Source organism: Grammomys surdaster, unplaced genomic scaffold, assembly GCF_004785775.1.
Source record: "Grammomys surdaster isolate TR1022 unplaced genomic scaffold, NIH_TR_1.0 239, whole genome shotgun sequence".
NCBI classification, from domain to species: Eukaryota; Metazoa; Chordata; class Mammalia; order Rodentia; family Muridae; genus Grammomys; species Grammomys surdaster.
The window spans coordinates 10343856-10364982 of record NW_021604684.1 but is presented as its reverse complement, the minus strand read 5'-3'; the positions used below and the strand labels follow the sequence as shown (position 1 = coordinate 10364982).

The window sequence follows — 21127 nt, the reverse complement described above, 5'->3', positions numbered from 1 at the left end:
AGCACATTTCATCCAGGGACATGGGGGATACCTGGAGGCAAGGGATCCTGGAGTTAGGACTTCTACCTGTTCTTTCTCCCCACCAGGGCAAGATCTGTTTATGAATAAAGAGCTGGTGACGGTGGCTCTCGGGCCTGGCAGACCTCACCTGGGCTGGGATGATGGCTGACGGCATCTCTCCATCACTGTCAGATTCCTCACTGCTGCTCTCTGAGTCCTCTGTCTTCCCTGTCTGGGCCCGGGAAGCTGGAGGCCCTGTCTTCCTGGAGGTTCCTGGATGGGCTCCTTTTTTAGGGGACTCCTTGGCAGGGGCTGAGGCAGCTCTGACCTGAGAGGTCTTCCCCATAGGTTTTATCTGGAGAAACAGCAAGGGGAGAAACATACAGAGTTGTGCCTATAGGGCTGGGCCAAAACACATGGTGCTCTAACCCCAGATCCACCTGGGTACCTGGGCTGGCGTCTCTTCTTCACTGTCAGACTCCTCTTCACTGCTGCTCTCTGAGTCCTCTGCCCCTGCTCCAGCCACGGGCCCCTTCTGTGCTTGGGTTGCTGGGGTCCCTGCTTTTCCCACGGCTGACACAGACTGCTGGCCCCTTGCAGAGACGGTGCTGTTCTGAACAGTACTCGCAGGTGGTTTCCCCTAAATCGAAAGGGTGGTAGTTAACCTTCTACTACTGTGGCTATAATATCACTGAGAGTGGGACAGCGTGTGGTCCTTGCTGGATCACTGAGAGACCCCCCCCCCCCTTTAGACTTTATCCTAACTTCATTTGTGGTTTCTGGTCCCACTTGCCTTGGGTGGAACAACCACAGTGGTCACTTTTCCAGATGCAGACGCTGCAGGTGTCTTAGTGGGAGGGGGGTCGGCTTTGGCCTGCGGAAGTCTCCCCAAGGGTGTGGCCTGGAAAGAAGTAAGGAAATTAGAAAAGTCAAAGGGCAACAGCAATAACCAAAGAACATTAATGCTGCAGACTCTGAGCTGATGCTGGGTCCTCCTTCCAACTAACAACAGTGTGAGCTTAAGAAGTCACTTATGCCAGGTATGGTGGTGTGTGCCTCTACCCAGCACTTGGATGGCAGGGGAGGCATATCTCTGTGAGTCTAAGGCCAGCCTGGTCTACACAGCAAGTTCCAAGACAGCCAGAGCTACGTAGTGAAACCTGATTCCAAAACAAAATAAAACAAAACAAAACAAAACAAAACAGAAGAAGCCACTAATCTTACCAGGCCTCACTTTCACCTCTATAAAAGTATAAAAATAAAACATATCTGGGTTGGAGAGATGGCTCAGTGGTTAAGAGCAGTGAGTGCTCTGCCAGAGGTCCTGAGTTCAATTCCCAGCAACCACATGGTGGCTCACATCCATCTGTAATTCGATCAGAAGCCCTCTTCTAGTGTGTCTGAAGACAGCTGCAGTGTACTCATATAAATAAAAAAATAAATAAATCTTTAAAAGAAAAAAAAAAGAAAAAGAAAAAGACTGAATGGTATGATTCAGCTCTGCGGGGAGCAATACATGTAAACATCCAGCCCCTTACTGGAGAATTCTAGGCAGATGTTTTTTTAAAAAAGAAAACAAACAAACAAACAAAACCCAAAAAACATCATACCTACGGGATTTCTGCAAAGATCAAACAGACTATGTGTTTAAGTAGTCTAACTGGCACTAACACAAATTCAGCACTGTAAAACCTTTTAAATATAATCCTACCCAAACACAACTGTTTTTAGGTTTCCTGTCAGCCAGGCTCCACGTCATTAAATTCTACTCTACAGAATGGAGGTTAAATACCACATAAAACCGTAAACCTGTGTCTCTTCTCCCTGAAACGCTGAGGGAGCCGGGGCTCAAGCACGAGCACTGCCTCAGTCCATGAATTAGGAACTGAGCAGGTTAACAGAACAAGATAGAAACACTGCTTAATCTCATCCCCCCAGGACACCCAAAATGCCTGTCAGCCATGGTACAAATCTACAGGGATCAGTGACAGAGGAGAAACCATTCCAGAGCAAATGCCGTGCCAGAGATGGAACCCAGGGCCTTACGCATAGTAGGCAAACACTACACCACCAAGCTGTGGCCTCAGCCAGAGGAAGATACTTGATAGACTCTGAGAGCAATTCGGTTAGTGTGAAACAGAGAAAGGCATCCAGCCGCATTTCAGGCCCTGACTCACTCAGATATTGTCATCTAGTCAGTTTCAAAGTAGCTCCAACTCTCAGTGCCTCTCACGTGCGTGACAGTTAGGACTTAAGGAAGGTCCCCACAGTGCAGACTGTGACAAGCTCCTTTTCACCCCACCCCCACCCCGCTCCTCAATCCTGCCAGGTGGTGTGCCTCTCAACTCTGCTGCCAGCAGCCTAGCCCACTGCCAGGAAGACAGGTCCCTGGGCTTCCGGCAGGGGAGGCCCCCCCATAGCCACAAAGGTGGGTTTCTGACAGGAGTGTAGCCAGGGCCCCAGGAATAGAGCTGGACTTGAGCCCAGGTAACCTGGCTCCTGGCCTCTGCCACTTAATCCTGCTCATGGTGCTACCCAAGCCAACTTTCTTGGCTTCTGCATAGGCTGCTTCTTTGCCTAAAGAGTCTATCCTCTACCTTACCAGAGGACTTTCAGTTCCTCACCGACGTGACACTCCTCTTAAAATATCTTGAGGTACCATGCTTGGCTAGCTCCACTGCACACCCTAGACCAGTTCCACCTATCCTGCTGTAATGGTGTGTATTGTACCACACCTTGCTCTGAGTGGCACCTTCCTGAAGGCCAAAGCCATAGTGAAAGTGGGCAGTGTGTGGGGCACTCCCAGATGTGTAAGGAGCCTAGAGCTCGGGCTCGGGAAACAGAGGGCATGGGAACTTGAGACCCAGTTGAGTCTGAGCCCCAGGATTCTGTGCTCCCAGGGCCAAGAGCAGCCTCAGGTGAATGCATCCTCAGTCTTGGTTCAGGCTGGTTCCTCCCTGCCTCACCTGTGCTGGGGTCTTATCCTCTTCCTCGCTGCTGGATTCCTCCTCGCTGCTCTCTGAGTCTTCCTGAGCCATAGCTTTGACCTGGGCAGCTGAAGGCCTTGTCTTCTGAGTGTGCACTGGGGCCGTCCCTTGTCCCAAGGCAGCTTTCCCTTGGAGGCCCTTCCCCCCAGACTTCCCCTAGAATGACAAGAGGAAGAAACAATTTCTAAAGGCCCAGAAAAGCCCCATGGGGGTTAGGAGTGAGCCCACCTGGGAAAATGCAGGCCTTACCTGTACCCTGGGGGTGGCGGGAGCAGCTCCTTCTGACTCCCACTCACTAGAAGAGTCCACATCTGGCCTCTGGGTGTCCTTGGCCAGAGCTACGGATGATAGGCTGGCTGAAGAGGTCATCGTTCCTGTCTTACAATGGGATGAGATGCTTGCTCCCGTAGCAGATGCAGATGTGCCTTTCCTAGGGGAAGCTTTCATCTGCTTTTCCAGAGCTGGTCTGGCCTGTGGAGAAAGTGCAGATGAAGGTTGGAGGAGACTCATGGATTCATTCGTTCTGAGATGCAGCACCTCCTGGCCTCCCTACTAACTAGAACCCATATAATTCTGAGAGGAGGGGTTTTCGACTGGGGTGGGTCAGGCCAGCCAGACTGCCTTTCTTCCCTGGTCCCCACCTGAGCAGCAGAGGCTGCTGGTGCTGCCTCCTCTTCGCTGTCAGTTGACTCCTCGCTGCTCTCTGACTGGTCTTTGCCCCTGTCAGTCTTGACCTGGGTGGCCACAGGCCCTGCCTTCTGAGGGAGTGTAGGGGTGGCCTTTCTCCCAGGGGGCTTTGCCTAGAATGAGATCAGAGGGAGCCCCAGGTAGGAGACAGGCAGCAACTAGAGACCCAGATGATAAAACCTGGGGTGTAGGGCCATGTTGGCTCCTGTGCTGAGACACTTTTGTAAGGACTTACCTTGGCTGGGCTCACAGCCCCGTCACTGTCCGACTCTTCACTGCTGCTCTCTGAGTCCTTGTCTTCCTTTCCCATATGGACCTTGAGAGCTGCTGACCCCACCTTCCCAGGGCAGGGTAGGTTGGCACCTTTTCCCGATGACCCCGGGCTTATAGTGGAAACAGGTCTGACCTGGGGGCTTTTCCCCAAAGGTTTCACCTGTGAGTGACAAAGGGCAAGATCAGAAGATGCTTTGGTTTTGAAGAATGAGGCCTTTCAAGGAAGAGCACAAGGCATCCCTGGCCTCACCTTGGCAGGACTCATGGTCAGAGTCCCAGCCGCTGGTGTCTCCCCACTGTCGCTTTCTGACTCTTCACTGCTCCTGGCCTCCAGCTTCCCTGCCTGGGCTGCCACAGGTCCTGCCTTCCCAGGGGTGACTGCAGGAGCCCCTTTCTGGGATGATTCCTTGCCAGGGGCTGAGGTACCTCTGACCTGAGGGCTCTTCCCGGAAGGCCTTGCCTGATGGGAGAAATTGAGGAGTGAATCAGAAGGCAGATGTGTGCAGAGACCTGACAGGAGCAGGGAGACTTATAAGAAGGGACAGGGGCTGGGACCAACTGAGGAGAAGGACAGAAGCTGGGACCAACTAAGGAGACAGGTTAGCGGCCTTCAGGTTTAGGCTGTGATGCTCCCTCCCTGGGCTTCACCTGAGGAGTGGTCACAGCGACTGGCATCTCGTCTTCACTGTCAGACTCGTCCTCGCTGCTGGTTTCCACATCCTTCTCTGGCCTTCCTGCCTTGGCCTGGATGGCTATGGGCCCAGTCTTCCCTGGGGTTGCTGAGATGGGCCCTTTCCCAGAGATCCCCTTGGCAGACACCGAGGCGGCTCTGACAGGAAGACCTTTTCTAGGAGCCTTTACCTGGTGAAGGGAAAGAATAGTTCATTCTTCTTTTTCAGTCCTCTGGTGATGTCATTAAGAAAAAGCCCAGAGGCTCTAGGGATACCAATTTCCTCTGTCACCTTCACTGGTGCCCTGGCCACCCCAGCCCTCTGGTTCCTTGGCACTGACCAGTTCCACACCCTTTCAGAGCACTGCAGACCTCCTCAGCACCCAGTGACACCAGTACAGAGGCCTTCATTCTGGCCCTGGACAGCCGAAGCACATAGGTTTAAAGGTTAAATCCTTCGCTTGAAAAGCCTGCTCTGTGGGTTCAGGCACTGGCCTCGGAGTCTGGTCAGCTCATTAAATAGCCAGCAAAGCTCAGGGCAGAGAAGGGGTATGCAAAGTTGTTAAGAAACAGCCAGAACATGGAAAAGAACTCAAACTTCCCGGGCCTTCTTGTGGCAGACAACAACAGGACTCCTAGATCAGCAGCAGTTCTCATCCTGTGGGCCATGACCCGCTTTGGGGTCACACATCAGATACCCAGATATTTACATGTTGATTCATAGCAGTAGCAAAATTACACTTACGAGGCAGCAATGAAATGATTTTATGGTGGGGGGGGGTGTCACCACGACATGAGGAGCTGTATTTAAGGCTCACAGCACTAGGGAGGTTGAGAGCCACTGTTCTAGATCCAGTTCCCACGCTGGCCTCCTCTTTATCCACTCTCCTCACTGCTCTCAGCCAAAGGCTTATCATTGCCTCCTGGGTTTGGTATGGTGGCTACAGGCCCTGTCTTCTCATGACAGACCTGTCCACTCGGCCCTAAATTCTCTAGAAAATAAATGGCTTTGGACCTTCTAAGACCTTCTGTGTGGAGGGGCAGTTATTGTACACAAGCTGCATTTAGCTCCTCTATTCAGATATGAACCAACATCTACAATGCAGCCCCAAGTAGGCTGGGTCTACCCACCCTGTAACTCGCTTCAGCACCCAACTATGCCTCTGCACCCTTCAACTTCAGGTTTGTAGTCATATCTCCTTCGGGGTCCTTCCTTGGCCACGTCATGTTGTCAACCAACTCTTCTTTAACACTTTAAAAACTGCCATGCATCCCTGCCCCTCGTCCTGGATATGGACCCCTTCACTTCTTCCTCCTGTTCCAACTCTAAAGGCTTTCTAGTCCTTTCTGCTCATCCCGGCATGTGTGCAGGACCATGAGATTGCTATCTGAATCACACTCCATGGGACAGGCCCCAAGAGGGAACAAAAGAGATTCTCTCTAGCGGTTGCCTGCTCAGGGTCTGGTTTGGCTAGAAAAGCTAAAGAGAGCCAAGAATGTTCTCAGGACTCACTGGGGCACATGTGATACCTGAATACTCAGTGTGTCTCCCCTCCTCCTCTCACTGATGGATGAATGAAGGATTAGAAGACGTGGCTTTGTTGGAGAAGGTAGGTGTACTACCGGCTTTGAAGTTAGCTTTCTCTCTGCCGGTGGGACAGTTTTAGTCTTTTAGCTACTGCCCCAGCCCATGCCTGACTGCTGCCACGTTCTAAGTCATGATGGCCATGGAACTGTAAGCACCCACTTAAATTCTCTCTTTTCTAAGTTGCTTTGTGATGACGTCTCGTCTCTTCGAAGCAACAGAAAACTTAAGACAGCATGACAGGACATGCCTGTAAATCCCGAATTTGGGACGTCGAGGCAGGAAGAGCATGAGCTAGAGAGGCCAGCCTGGACTACAGGGAGACTGACTCAAAATGAAGGAAACCTCAGGTCTCTTCCTGACAGCAGTACACTGGCCACACATAGAAACCAAGGCACATACACAATCACCAGAGTAGGCGCAGGACACCCCGACACCCAAATGCATCAGCTACTCTGACGCCCAGAGGACGTTTCCATAGGTAAAGAAGCCTCCTGGCCCCAGCTCTTCTCCCTCTCCATAAACTCTAGAACGGGTGTTCTTCAGCATCCATCACACAGTGGCTTTGTCAGCATGGGGGGGTGGGGCGCACAGGCGGTGAGCCACCAGTAGCTGTTCCTGGGCTCACCTGGCTGGGCAGAGCAACAGGGGCCTCATCCTCACTCTCTGAGTCCTCCTCACTGCTCTCAGACTCTTCTGCCTCCGCTGCAGCCCTTGCAGGTGTAGTCGGTGTGGGCGTCACATTCCCTAACTTGGTAGGGCCTGGGGCTGTTCTTGCTGGGGGAGCCTTGGCAGGGGCGGCTAAAGCTTTGGCCTGGAGTGGTTTTGCTGAGGATTTCACCTAGAAGCAGGAACCAGAAGCAGCAAATGAAGACCCTTTCCCCTCTGCAGTCAAGCTCTGTGCCAATTTGAATGGGAATAGCCCCACAGGCTCCTGTTTGAATGCTTGGCTCCCAACTGGGAGAAGTGTCTGCCCAGCTGGAGGAGGCGTGTCACTGGGGTAGGCCTGGAGGTTTCAAGACCTAGGCCCCATGTTTTTCTCTCTGCCTACTGTTTGGGTTTGAGCTCCAAGCTGTCCCCACTCCTGTGCCATTGCTCTACCATCACAAACTCTAACCTTTGGAAACCGTAAGTTTAGTTAAACTCCTTTTTTAAAAACTTGTTTCGGAGTCTTAGTCATTGCTCTATTGCTGTGAAGAGACACCGTGGCCAAGGTGGTCATTTAAGAGAAAGACACGGTACTAGAGAAGCAGCTGGGAGCTGCGTCCTGATCCACAGGTAGACAGAGACTGGGTCTGACAAGGACTTTGGGAACTTTTGAGACCTCAAAGCCCATCCCCAGTGGTGACATGATTTCTCCAATGAGGCCACATCTCCTAATTCTTGTAATCCTTCCATTCCCTGGGACCAAGCATTCAGATATATGAGCCTATGGGGGCCGTTCTTAGCAAGACAAAAGTAACACGAGCCCCTTCTTAAAAGCATATTCCTTTCCATCTTCCAGAGGCAGACAGAATCTTACACCCTTTTCCTGAAAAGGCACACATCATTTAAGGGCAGCACAAAGGCTTATAAGGACCTCTAGCTACCTTTGGGGCAGAACTCAGCTACCATGCCTGCCTACTCACTGACATCTCCACTAGAGGGTCCATCCTGAGGGGCCACTCAACCTAAAAAGCATCTGACTGAGGTACTGTCCAGGGAGAGGATGTTGCATCTGCACCGGCTTGAACTTCTTCTGGGGACTTCCTTAGTGTTCCAAAATCCTGAGAGACCTGAGGTAGCCACCAAGCCAGTCAGCACCTGTTTGTAACTGCTGCATCTCATGGCCCACACGAGCCTATGGCACCACCCTCTTATTAAACATCCCCCTGCTGCCGGAGCTCCACACAGGTTTCCAGTTGCCAGTGCCGTATACTTACTTAGGTGCTGGATCTGCAGGAACAAAACCTGGAGTAAAGGGATCCAGAGGAATCCCTCAGGCCTTATTATACTCAGGGCCCACAGTGAGAGGGAAGGCGAGGAACAGCTGTGGCCAAATCCTGAACAGAAGGGATGGCTCGGGCTACACAGGGCCACTGGGTTTGGTGGGGCAGCACTGTAGGCATAGTCTATCCCTGGCTCCTGCTGGCCCCCTCTCTAAATTGTCCAACCTTTTGAAATTGTCATACATTATAATTTACAAAGTTTATGCCCAATTTCCAACATCTGGAATATAAACACCCTCTTTTTTTTTTTTAATAAGCTTGTGGCTTTGTATTGGGGTACAGGTTGCCTATTATACTAAATAATTTCTGTCATACATATGGGACACACTGGTTCCCACCACTGGCACCTTGTCGCTGTCACCTGACAGTCTGCTGGTGGGTCTCACTAATTTTACTCTAACTCTTCCTCCAGTCCAGGCCATGGCAGCAATCTTTTTGAAATGCAAGCCAGGCCACTTCATTTCAGTGCTTAAAACCCTGTGATGACCCCTCGATGACCCCAGAATAACCCCTAACACCTACACTGACTTGCCAGTTCAGACAAGATGGAGGCCCCGAGAAGACTAACCTTATCTTGTACCTCATGCAAGAAACTGCAGATTCACATGCTCTAGAAACACAAGCTTCCTCTGTCTGTCCCACTGCTGGTGCGGGGACTTCTCCCACACCGGCTCACCAGGTGTCAGGGTGCAGGGACTTCTCCCACACCGGCTCACCAGGTGTCAGGCTGACCCCTGCTGCTTTCTGTTTTCCTTCCCCACTGCAGTTAAACATCTAATGATCCCCTTGAAGGCAGGCATGCTGCCTACCTGGCTGACTCTGTATTCTCAGGATCTGGTGTTAAGTACTCAGAGTTCAAAGAGATAAGGCTGCAGACCACGGGTCCCATTCAATTCCAGCCCCAAACCCACTTCAACATTAGGCTCAGAATCCTCTAGGCAGCCTTACCCCTGACCACACGTCACAGTTACTCCTACTATTCAGGGTCTCTGCTCATGTGTCTTCCTCTCCCAGCATTGGACCCCAATGCCCAGCATATCCAGAGCAGTACTGTGGTCCTCATTCCCCAACTGCCTAGCCTTGTCTGTAACCTTCTGGCTGTCGACACAACTGCTGGGCTGATTGATGACTGGCCACTGGGATCTGAACACTAGCATTCCGGGAGAGTCAGAAGTTCTCCCGGGATGCCTGGGGATGGGTGGCAATTACCTCTACATCTGTCTCATCACTTGAGGTGGAGGTATCTTCACTGGAACTGCTGGCTTGGCCCGTTGACACCGTTCCTGAGGGTGGACACAGGGGACTGAAGACCCTTCCCATATTCCCTTCCCTTCCCAGAGCCTCCATGCTAGTTGTTAGTCAAACCTAGGGAGCACTCCCTTCTCACCCATACAGGGTCAGGTATCTGCCCTGACCCAAAGTCCCTTAGCTGGAGTGGGGACCCTCACTACCCAATTTTGTAGACTTCTCTGAGGTCTTGGAAAGGCTAGAAGCACCTGATGGTTAATCAAGTCACTATTTGGTATCGAGTTGGGGAACAGGGGAGAGGCTTGTCAAAGAACTATTTTGCATAAGACCCATGCCTTTTCATTTAGTTTCCAAGTGACCACAGTAGTCCCTGTAACCCACCAGAGAGAGAAGCCAGGAAATGCCACACTCTAAAAAGCCCATATATAGAAGGCTGGAGAGATGGCTGAGCGGTTAAGAGCACTGACCTCTTCCTGAGGACCTGGGTTCAATTCCCAGCACCTACATGGTAGCTCACAACTGTCTATAACTCCAAGATTTGATATCTCACACAGACGTACATATAGGCAAAAACCCCAATTCACATAAAAGTACATTTAAGCCAGGCGGTGGTGGCGCACACCTTTAATCCCAGAACTTGGGAGGGAGAGGCAGGCGGATTTCTGAGTTTGAGGCCAGCCTGGTCTACAGAGTGAGTTCCAGGACAGCCAGGGCTACACAGAGAAACCCTGTCTCTCTGTCTCGAAAAAAACCAAAAAACCAAAACCAAACCAAACCAAACCAAAACAAAACAAAAAAAGAAGTATATTTAAGATCAGTAAAAACAGAACAAAGAGCTCATATATTGTATGGACAGCTGATCTAAGAGGTCAGAAAAGGGGGAAACTGCTGTTTTAAGACTCTGGCTGTCACAGATACAAACCCACATTCAGACTGTCTCAGAGTAAGCATAGCACCACAGTGCTTAGTCTTGCCCCCTGGTCCCGGGCTCTGGGGTATCTCACCAAGTTTGGTAGTAGATCCAAGGACTTGGGCACTGCCCTCCTCCTCAGTTTCTGAGGCCAAGACAGTGTTTGCCAAGGGCTCTGCTGACTTCTTGGGCGACTTCCCAGAGAGCAGGTGGACCACTGTCTTTCTGGATGCAGGGCGCAGCACAGAGTTCACCGTCTTGTTGGTTGTCTTGGTCTTTGCCTACAGAGTATGGGAGGGATGAGCACTCTGTCATGACAGGACATGTGGGTCCTACAAGGCCACTTCCCAGCTCTGTGTCTCCCCCGTAGCCTAAGGGCAGTCAGCTCCAGCCTTTAACAGTCAGTTGGTTTGTCATCTCATCTCTACAGGGAGACGAAGGTGCCCGTCACACAGGCATTACGAGAGCACTACCGCTCCTGGGTCACGGTAGTTCCTACTTTGTATTAAGCTATAGTTCACTGTGATACTATCATTATTTCATCATTACTCTTATATATGATAGCTACCTCCTGGTTCGGGTGACACATCATTTATTTATGTGTCTGCACCAGTGTTTATGGATTACTGGCAAATGACTTTTTTTCTTTGTTTTTTTTTTTTTTTTGGTTTTTCTTTTTTTTTTTTTTGGTTTTTCGAGACAGGGTTTCTCTGTGTAGCCCTGGCTGTCCTGGAACTCACTCTGTAGACCAGGCTGGCCTCGAACTCAGAAATCCACCTGCCTCTGCCTCCCAAGTGCTGGGATTAAAGGCGTGTGCCACCACGGCCCGGCCGGCAAATGACATTTTTAAAGTACTTCCTGATGTAGAAAATGTGTGGAGTGCAAACACAGAAGTCTTCCTTATGATGGCACTGACTGCCTATGAGTGACTTGCAGCACACCAGGGTCTACAGAGGAGCGTCTCATTGAATGGGTGGGTGCAGGGACAAGAGAGGAAGCCATGGGCCCAAGTACCACATGGCCTGAGGCATCACTTCTGATTTACAGAAAAGGCACTCGAGGCCCAGCTAGATGAAGACGATGACACCTGGAGACCTAAGCTGAAACTTACGACCCTATCCTGACGTGGCAGGCTATGCTGCGCTGGACATGGCTCCCACAGGTAATAAATGACTCGGCAATAACTCACCTTTTCTTTCACGTTTGATGGCAAAGCTGCGGCTGCGGAATTGACAGGAGTTGGTCTTGGGGCTGCAAGACACAAACGCTGTGAGCAAGGTGGGCTCTTCTCATCTATGACAATGGGCAGAGTTTATGCCATGTAATGGTCCTACTGGTACTGACTGCTTGGTGCTAGCACGAGGATCTGAGGTCTAGCCCAGACGCACCATGAGAAAGAACTCTATGCTGCCTAAGCATGTTTACCATGCCTGCATCCCTGAGGGACTCCCAGCTGCTCCGTGGCATGAGATCTGGAGGCTCCCAGAGAGACAGGCTTACAATCCTACTACCCACTCTGGGGACTACTCTTTACGTTGGGTCCAACCACCAGTCCTGATGGTCACTAGCAGGCAGGGCAGTGGTTAGGTGGCCAGCCCTAGACCACAGAGGAAGCTACATGGTGGAAGTCAACAGTGCTGACCCAAGAGCCTGGGACTAGTAGGAGACACTGAGATTCAGACTATCAACGGTTTTAAGAAATGGTACTTTGGATCTCAGGTATTCAGGGAAAAAAGTTATTATTAAAGGGACAGGTATTAAAACAAACTGCAGGATTGAATTCATTTCCTGTGTGTGTTTGTGTGTGTGTGGATGTATGAATGATACACAGCTTCATTATCATAACTTCATATCAACCCGTGGCCAACCTTAGTTCACCCACTGTCTCATTTTCCCATCCTCATCACACATGATTCTGAAGAAAATGCTTGACATCCTGTCATGTTACCCATAAATACTTCAAAGAGGACTCTTTTTGAGACAAGGTTCTTTGTGTGGCTCTGGCTGTCCTGGAACTCACTCTGTAGACCAGGCTGGCCTTGAACTCAGAAATCCGCCTGCCTCTGCCTCCCAAGTGCTGGGATTAAAGGCGTGCACCACCACTGCCTGGCAAAAGAGGACTCTTAAATTAAGCCAGACATGGTGGCACATGCCTATAATGCTAGCACCCAGAAAGCTGAGGCAGGGCGTTCCTGAGTTGGAGGTCAGTCTGGGTTACACATCAAGACTTTGTCTCAAGAGTAACTAGGGGAAAACAACAAAAAACCCAAAATGTAAAAAGTCAATTATAAGGCTGGAGAGATGGCTCAGCGGTTAAGAGCACTGACTGCCCTTCCAGAGGTCCTGAGTTCAATTCCCAGCAACCACCTGGTGGCTCACAACCATCTGTAACGGGATCCGACGCCCTTTTCTGTTGTGTCTGAAGACAGCTACAGTGTTCTTCTCATATACATAAAATAAATAAATACTTCTTTTAAAAACAAGGTGGATTATAAGTCAGTCTATCACACAGCTTTAAAAACTGACTATTAGCGATCACAGGCTGCAGGTGGGAGTGGGGGCATATGGGATTGGGACTTATTACTGTCATTTTGCCATGAGAACATTTCAAACTCAACCCCTCCCGCTCTCACCTTTCTGCAGTAGCAATGCAGAGACTCCTAACTTTTCAAAATTGAGAGTAAGTGACAACTGAGCTCTCAGCCCTAAATGGGGCACAAACCAAGCCTACCAGGCTCAGGGAGCATTACAGAAGAGCAGGTATTAATCCAAGAGCCGGTGGAACGCTGTCTATGGTCATGACAAGGCCATACTCAGGACTATGAAGTGGCTATGGTGACCTACACAGGATGAGTCAACACCCTGGCGGGCAGCACTGACTGGATTCAGCAGGTTGGCTGCCGAAATAAAAAACAAACTTGAGAAACAAAAAGAGGATATTAAGGTGAGAGGACATACTGGGGGAGCTCGGTGCAGGTATGATCAACACATACTGTCTATGTGTATGAAACTGGCACAGAGAAGGGATTTTTAAAAAACTGATTACTGTCAAATACCTAGTCAGTACAAGCATTTGCCATTTCCGTTTGAAGCACGCTGTGGGTCTGTCCACATGCACATAGCTGGACGCCCGTTTGACTGGACACAACAGGGCAGATTTATGGGCTGCCCACCAACATACGTGGGTAGGAAGTGATGGGTAGCAACAGGGACTCTTACATTTTCCTTCCCTATGCTCTGTATATAAACTGAACCTGCCTTGCATTTATAACTTAAGATTAAGATATAAAATATACATCTGATATTCTGTCAAACTTCTGACAGAATACACAGGAGTAATATATGAAAGACAAGATCGTGGAAGTACAGGTGGCGAGAACGTGGGTGAGCGAGCTCTCCTCTGCCTTTTCTTAAAACAACTTTCAAATGTTCTGTAATGAACATTTTTATAAGGAATCCTGTACTTCTTTTATAATCAGAATACCTGCTTAAAAATCAAGTCACTGTCTTCTGTATAAGCAATATGATGTCTAAGAGACACAGCCAGTTGCTGGGTGTTACATTATAGCTGCTTCTGCCCGGAGAGAAAGGCCAAAGAGCCCACAGGAGGCCACCCTGCTATCAGACCTGCCACATGCCGCCAAAATAAGGGCAAGACCAGCATGGTGGTTTGAATGAGAATATATCTGAATGCTTGGTTCCCAGTTGGTGGACTGTTTAGAAAGGACAAGGAAGTGTGACCTTAACAGAGGTGTGTTACTGGGTTGCTCTTTGAGGTCTCAAAAGCCCACACCAAGCCCAGTCTCCAGCTCTTTGCTCACTGCCTGCAGATTGGGATATAAGCTCACAGGTACGACTATAGTGCCATGCCTGCCTGACTGCTGCCATGATGACCATGGGGGAACTCCTGTGAAACTGTAAGCAAGCCCTTTAATTAAATGCTTCCTTTTATGTAAGTTTCCTTGCGCATGGTGTTTCTTCATAGCAATAGAACAGTAACTAAAACAACCAGCAACTTTGGAAGCAGCCCCATGGCCACTCAGACGTCAGAACCGTCAACCTTCTGAAACGGACTCAACACTTTTGCAAACGTGGTCTGCCCCCATCTCCAGCAGTGATGGCATCCAGGAGCTGTGGAAACAGCCCTTGTGAAGCGAACTGAACGACTGTGTGGGCCATTCTGTGTTGGGGAAGAAACGTGGGGAGGGGAGACAGGGTCTCACTGTGTAGCCCTTGCTGGCCTAGAACTTACTATGTAGACCATGCTGGCCTCAAATTCTCAGATTCACTTGTCTCTGTACTGATATTAAAGGTGTGTACCACTACACCCAGTCTTCTGGGATCTTAGGATTCACCCTCAGACCCTCAGAGTTTGGGGTCACAATGCCTGCCACAAAGGAAGGCCTCCCTGGTACTCCTCAACCTCCCTCTGAGAAGCCCCACCTTCTTTGGTTTTATACTAAAGAATGATCAGAGGCACACACTGCTGTAGAGCAGACTAGAACCCCACAACTGCCAAGGCAGGGCCCAACCCTAAACAGCACCCGGCATGGAAGGTTCTTACTGGCTTTGGGAGTTTCAGTTTCTGTCTCCTCTTCCTCCTCTTCCGAGCTCTCTGAGCTGCTAACGGGGTCTGACACTCGAGACTTCTTAGCTTGCAGTGTCTCATCTTCCTCTACCTTCTGCTTCTGGCCGAGCTCTGAGGTCCTGCAGGACAGAGGAGATGGGACAAATTGATGAGATTTGGGAAGATACCTATTCAGTTTTCAAAGGATATGGGCACAGAGTTTGAACAGTGTTGAACGCCAACACAGTGTACAAATTATCTGTTCTTCACCTACTTCCTAATGTATCTTAACTATTCTCAGAGTCACAAGCAGCCAATGAAGTTACAGAACAGCAGCAGCTAACAACCATCAGGTGACTGACCACAGCCCAGAGGCTGCACAGAACCATAGATTCTCCTGACCCTAGAACTGTGTCCTTCTATTGAGCTGGGGTATTGCCTGGTTTTGTGTGTTAACTTGATACAAGCTAGAGTCATCAAAGAGGAAGGAGCCTCAGATGAGAAAATGCTCCCATAAGATCCAGCTGTTTGCCAGGCAGTGGTGGCGCACGCCTTTAATCCCAGAACTTGGGAGGCAGAGGCAGACGGATCTCTGAGTTCGAGGCCAGCCTGGTCTACAGAGATCCAGGACAGCCAGGGCTACACAGAGAAACTCTGTCTCGAAAAAAGCCAAAAAAAAAAAAATATATATATATCTCCAGCTGTTTAAACTAATTAAGATTTTCTTAATTAGTGATTAATGGGGGAGGGCCAAGCCCCCTGTAGGGTGCCATCCCTGGGCTGGTAGCCCTGGGTTCTGTTATGAAAGCAGGCTGAACAAGCCAGTGAGCAGCATCCCCTATGGCCTCTGCATTGACTCCTGAATCCAGGATCCTGCCCTTACTTCATTCAATAATGAACAGCAATATGGAAGTATAAGCCACATAAATCCTTTCTTCTCCAAGCTACTCTCTTGTCATGGTACGTTGTCACAGCAATAGAAACCCTAGCTAAAACAGCTGGGGTCCTTGCTCTTCCTTTTTTGAACTCTGAGTTTGGAACAAAGCATCTTTGCTGACACCCCTCCCCCACAGCACTCTGCCCTGCCATTCAGTTTCATTTCTTTCTCTATCTTCACTGGTTGACTTCTGGATGAGTCTACTATACAAACAAGCCCCCGGACAGGAGAACAGCAGCTCATGACAGCATCCCACTATTGAACTGGCCTGGAGTCTGGGAGGAAGCAGAGTGGGAAAAATGCACATGTGCGTGCGTGTGTCTGAAGTGCAAGTCTTCAGACAGCTTAGTCCTTTGAACCTTGACCCTGCCCACGCACCTGTAGGAAGTCATTAAGCCCCATTCTTCCTAGCTGGGTTTGACACTGCTGTCAACAGTTTGGGATGTGTTGCCCAGGTCCCTTCTTCCTAGGAAGACCACTTGTCAGGAAGCTGTTAGAAGTGGCTTTATTATATGTATCAGTTTTTTCCACCCTGTCCTCCCAACAAGATGTGAATTTCACAAGAACAGGGATTTTCCTGTCTTGCTTGTTTTCTGGTACATCAAGAATGGTATCTGAGGATAGTACCAGGACAGATTTCACTGGCCAGTTTTAGGACTGTATTAAATAGATCACCGTGTTTGAATTTCACAATGCAACAAGATGCTAATGTTCACTTTACAGATGATGTTATTCTTTTTTTTTTTTTTTTTTTTGGTTTTTCGAGACAGGGTTTCTCTGTGTAGTCCTGGCTGTCCTGGAACTCACTCTGTAGACTAGGCTGGCCTCGAACTCAGAAATCCACCTGCCTCTGCCTCCCAAGTGCTGGGATTAAAGGTGTGTACGGCACCACTGCCCGGCCAGGTGATGTTATTCTAGGAGGTGACAAAAGTTGTTCAACGTCATGAAGCTAGTTTCTGGGTGTGACTTGATAGGTAATCGCTGCTCTAGACTGGCTTGGTGGGTGAGATCTTTGGTCCACTCTGTACCCCTCACCCACAGAGGGGACAGAGGCAGGAAACAGTGCGTGGCACAGCTCAAACGGTTTGCTGGGGGAAGGAAGTACAGTAAGTACCACTCACACACCTGGGCAAGGAAGCACTCTGTGCTCTGAGCTTGCCAAGCAGCAGAGGGCTATCAAGTATGGAGGGGAGGATGGGCAAGGTCTTCACTGCCCTGAGCTCTCCCCCAGAGCCTGGCATCCCCTGATGCCACAGCGAAACTCTCACTAGCAGCCTCACTTTTCAGCACAGATGATGAGTGCTCAGGTCAGGGGGCCAGGCTCCTGCCTGCACTATCTCTTACTACCACTAGCATCTCCTTTGACCTGTGCCTGCCTCATTCATTAGAATGTCAGATGGCTCACGCCTTTAGTCCCAGGACTCCGGAGAGGCAGAGGCTGGTGGATCTTTGAGTTCCCAGTCTACAAAGGGAGTTCCAGGACAGCCAGGGCTACCCAGAGACTCTGTCTTGAAGACAAAACTAAACGATAATAAAAAATAAAGCTGGGCAGTGGTGATGCATGCCTTTAATCCCAGCACTTGGGAGGCAGACGCAGGTGGATTTCTGAGTTCAAGGCCAGCCTGGTCTACAGAGTGAGTTCCAGGACACCCAGGGCTACACAGAGAAAGCCTGTCTCGAAAAACCAAAAACCAAAACCAAAACAAACAAACAAACAAACAAACAAACCCAGTTGTGCCATTTCTTTTCCTCTCTCTCTCTCTCTTCCCTCCTTCCCTCCCTCCCTCCCTCCCTCCCTCCCTCCAGCGTTTTTCTGTATAGCCTTGGCTATTCTGGAACTCACTCTATAGACCAGGCTGGGCTTGAACTCATACATCTGCCTAGCTCTATCTCCCAGAGTGCTGGGATTAAAGGTGTGAGCTTTTTGGTTTAGGAGATCCAGCTCTCATAGGGCGTTGTGACACACTCCTTTTGTCCTAGCACTCAAGCAGCAGCAACAGGATCTCAGTGAGTTCAAGGTCAGCCTGATCTATATAGTGAGATCCTGTCTCCAAAACAAAACACACACGGGAGGGGAGAAAGAAACACTCATACATGGGATGTCACCGTCCTAATGAAGGTGACAAGTATGCCCACAGTGGGCTATTAGAACACATTCACATACTAGCTTAATGCAAAGATGACTCATTAGGGTATCCCTGTTCCATCCCTTCCATTCCACCAGACTTACTGTTGCCAGTGTGTATAGATGTCCAGAAGGGTGACAGGCTGAGTCAGGAAACTCTTCTGTAGAGAAATATATAGAGAGAGCACGCGCTTCAAAAAAATATTCAGCGCAACAGGCATCCTCCCTGGGCCTGATTCTCCCTGACATCAGGGCCTGTAACAAGTGCTTTGGAAAAGGCTGTTTGCTCTTACAGGTCCACTCGGCTTTACCAGCACCACTCACAACCGTCCAGAGTCAAGAAGGGCAAACAGTTCCAGCTACAAACCTTTCGATATGATACATCCGTAAGAGGCTCCTCTGAGAGGCAGGCACTCAACAGCCCAAACTAGCATTACCCAGAATCCCTACTACAGTACAGGGATGGAAGCCGTACGACAGAGCTTCCTGGCAAATCAATCCCCCCCCCCAAAAAAAAAAAAAACACAAGCTAGCCCAACCCCTGAAAGCTTCCACATGACATAATGGAACCCACTGGATGTCTGGAAAGAGACTGAGCCCAAAGGATGCTAGGGTCGGAGTTAAAACAGAGGGAATCAGGTAGAATCCAAGTCTAAGCTGAGGATACACTCTGCATGAACATTAAGACCAAATAGCTCCAATGGACTCCAAAGAGCCACATGCAAAGGAAAGAACATGCTAGCACCTATAACAGACTGGCCTGGAGTCAGGGAGAGCACCTATTCATGACATCTCAGCTCAACTAGCTCTGCAAACTTCAGGATCCTTAATAAATGTAAGAGGGAAATGGAGAGTATCTCTTATACTCCAGGAGGCAGAGGCAGGCACATCTCTGAGTTCAAGGACAGCCTGGGCTATAGAATGAGTTCCAGGAGAGCCAAGGCTACATAGGGAAACCCTGTCAGGTCTGAAGGGCACAGTCCAGTCAGTTCCATTCTGCCCCTACCGTAGCATCATATAAAGTAAGTCGGGCTTCTGGTTCCTAATAGGGCTTTGCAATTCTTGCTACTGAAAGGTTCTCTCTCTCTTGCCAACCACACAGCCTATCTCCTCATTTCCTTAGTCTCTACTCCAATGTCATCTTCCCCATTAAAGCTTCTCTGACCACCTTAGTTATCATAACTGGAGGCTGACACTCTGAATCCCACTTGTTAGCCTTATTATGGCCAGCACCCGTCACAACATGCTAAGTCACAAACATACATGCATACATACACACACACCTGTACGTATATATGTATATGTATGTATTTGCGTCTTCTCTGTGTGAGCAGGGCGCTCTTGCTGGGCACACAAACCACCATGATGGGCACTATATCTTGCCCCCTCTGATAAGTTATACAGTTTGAGTATGAATAGACACGGAGGTCCAGTATGGTTAAGATAGCAATAATTAACATCTTAAGGGTCCGGTAACCTTCGGTCTTTAAGTTCATATTTTGTTTTGTTTTGTTTTTTTCAAGACAGACGTTCTCTGTGTAGCCTTGGTGGTCCTAGAACTCACTATGTAGAGCAGGCTGGCCTTGAACTCACAGAAATCCACCTGCCTTGGCCTTCAGAGTGTTGGGATTAAAAGCATGGGCCAACCTAGGGTACCTCCTGCCCAGCTTAAGTTTTCTTTTTGAGACAGGGTCTCACCATGCAGGCTTTGGCTGGTCTTGAACTCACTATGTAGACCAGGCTAGCTTTGAACTCAAGAGCTCCACCTGCCTCTATCTCTAGAGCACTGGGATTAAAGGCGAATACCACCACACCAGGGTTCCTCCAGGTCAATATCCATTTCATCAGTGACTTACCACAGTTCTGGGAAGACTACCCATGGGCCATTCCCGTCTGTCTGCTTTGCCTCTATCTCTTTGAGAGACTCCATAGTCATGTATTTCAACTTCAGGCTCAGCAAACTTTCTGGAGGCTACGACACTCAGAAGTCCCACTCCCTCGAGATCTCAGATCAACTGCTGCATCCTCAGGGAAGCAGTCCTGGATATTCCCCACCCAGGTTCTTCCACCCATGTTTTAACATCTCGAATCTCTCGCTCTACAGCTAACTACAGTTAACTGTACAGTCACTTGTTTGTTTGTTTGTTTGTTTCTTTCTTTTCTTTTTACCAGCTACTAGGCTGTGAGATGGACAGAGGAGCCTGAAACTGGCGGGCTCCATTCATCATTTGCACTACAGGGCCAAATTAAAAGTTGCCAAATGAACGTACTTTGAAATTACTGCACCACGGGTTCGAGTCTTGTTATAACCGCAAGACAGCCAAGGGCCTGCATGCCCTGCATTCTAGATCATCATCTAAGGGGAACTTCGTCTCGGTGTTCCCAACAACAGTGGTGACAATCCACACCAGCTGGTCTACCAGGTGGTGTCCTAGGGAAACTGCATAGAGCCACGTGGCCAGATCCTAGGGAAACTTAAACCTGCCGCTACCGGGAACCCGGGCGGGAATTACAAAGCTGCACTAGTCGGATCAGAGTTTTTGGCCCGCCCACCGCACCCATGGGGGAACTGAGCCCTGGGAGGTGGCTATAAGTGTCGCACCGAGTAGAGCAGAGCTTAATGTTCCTCCTGCACCCTGGCCCGCCTCTCTGACTCCCGCTGGCCGGGTCTCCCGGGAGGAGCGCGGGCTACTGCTCTCTAGATCTTGCACTGGGCCGTCTGACGCTTACCTGGCCGCTCTGCTCCTTCACTTCCCGCGCCGCGCGGACGTAGCCTGCTTGCAACAGATGATGGTAAATGAGGGGAAGCAGCTCCCGCCGCTTCCTGGCCTCGGCCATGCCAGAGATCCAGCCAGGCTATTCACGTGCACGCCCCCTCGCCCCCGCTATACGCTTCCCTCGCGCCCTAGAACCTCATGTTCCTCACTTCCGGCTCCGCGTCACCGGGTCGCGCGGCGCGCTGGGAAATGTAGTCTTGCAGCTGGAGTGGGCTATCCCGCCCAAGAGGGCTGAGCCACGAAGGCTAACGAGCTCTGCCATTGGCTCAAAGGTGTGTCCTGATCTAGACCCGCCCTCTGGACGGCCATGATTAAAAAAGGTTTCCTGCATCTTAATTCTGGTTTATCCTTTGAAAGGATTTGTTGTTTAGGT

The 21127-nt window shown here is 49.8% G+C and overlaps 1 protein-coding gene across 3 annotated transcripts in view; it reads right to left on the bottom strand.

The window, feature by feature from the left end:
- Tcof1 (treacle ribosome biogenesis factor 1) overlaps window positions 1–20880 on the bottom strand; it is a 34977-nt gene extending 14097 nt beyond the window's left edge. For 2 of the 3 annotated variants that reach the window (XM_028774248.1, XM_028774249.1), the window contains exons 1-16: window positions 20708–20873; window positions 18083–18138; window positions 14913–15055; window positions 11538–11599; window positions 10443–10629; window positions 9400–9473; window positions 6831–7043; window positions 4596–4808; window positions 4198–4407; window positions 3910–4107; window positions 3629–3787; window positions 3237–3458; window positions 2967–3143; window positions 794–901; window positions 449–640; window positions 149–355 (exon numbers count right to left, since the gene is read on the bottom strand). In XM_028774248.1, coding sequence (XP_028630081.1) covers window positions 149–355; window positions 449–640; window positions 794–901; window positions 2967–3143; window positions 3237–3458; window positions 3629–3787; window positions 3910–4107; window positions 4198–4407; window positions 4596–4808; window positions 6831–7043; window positions 9400–9473; window positions 10443–10629; window positions 11538–11599; window positions 14913–15055; window positions 18083–18138; window positions 20708–20815 — 2529 coding nt within the window. In that variant the 5' untranslated portion in view covers window positions 20816–20873. Of the gene's footprint in view, window positions 1–148; window positions 356–448; window positions 641–793; window positions 902–2966; window positions 3144–3236; window positions 3459–3628; window positions 3788–3909; window positions 4108–4197; window positions 4408–4595; window positions 4809–6830; window positions 7044–9399; window positions 9474–10442; window positions 10630–11537; window positions 11600–14912; window positions 15056–18082; window positions 18139–20707 lie in introns of all 3 variants that reach the window. The other variant, XM_028774250.1, reaches the window with a different exon arrangement.
- Between the last annotated feature and the right edge of the window lie 247 nt (window positions 20881–21127).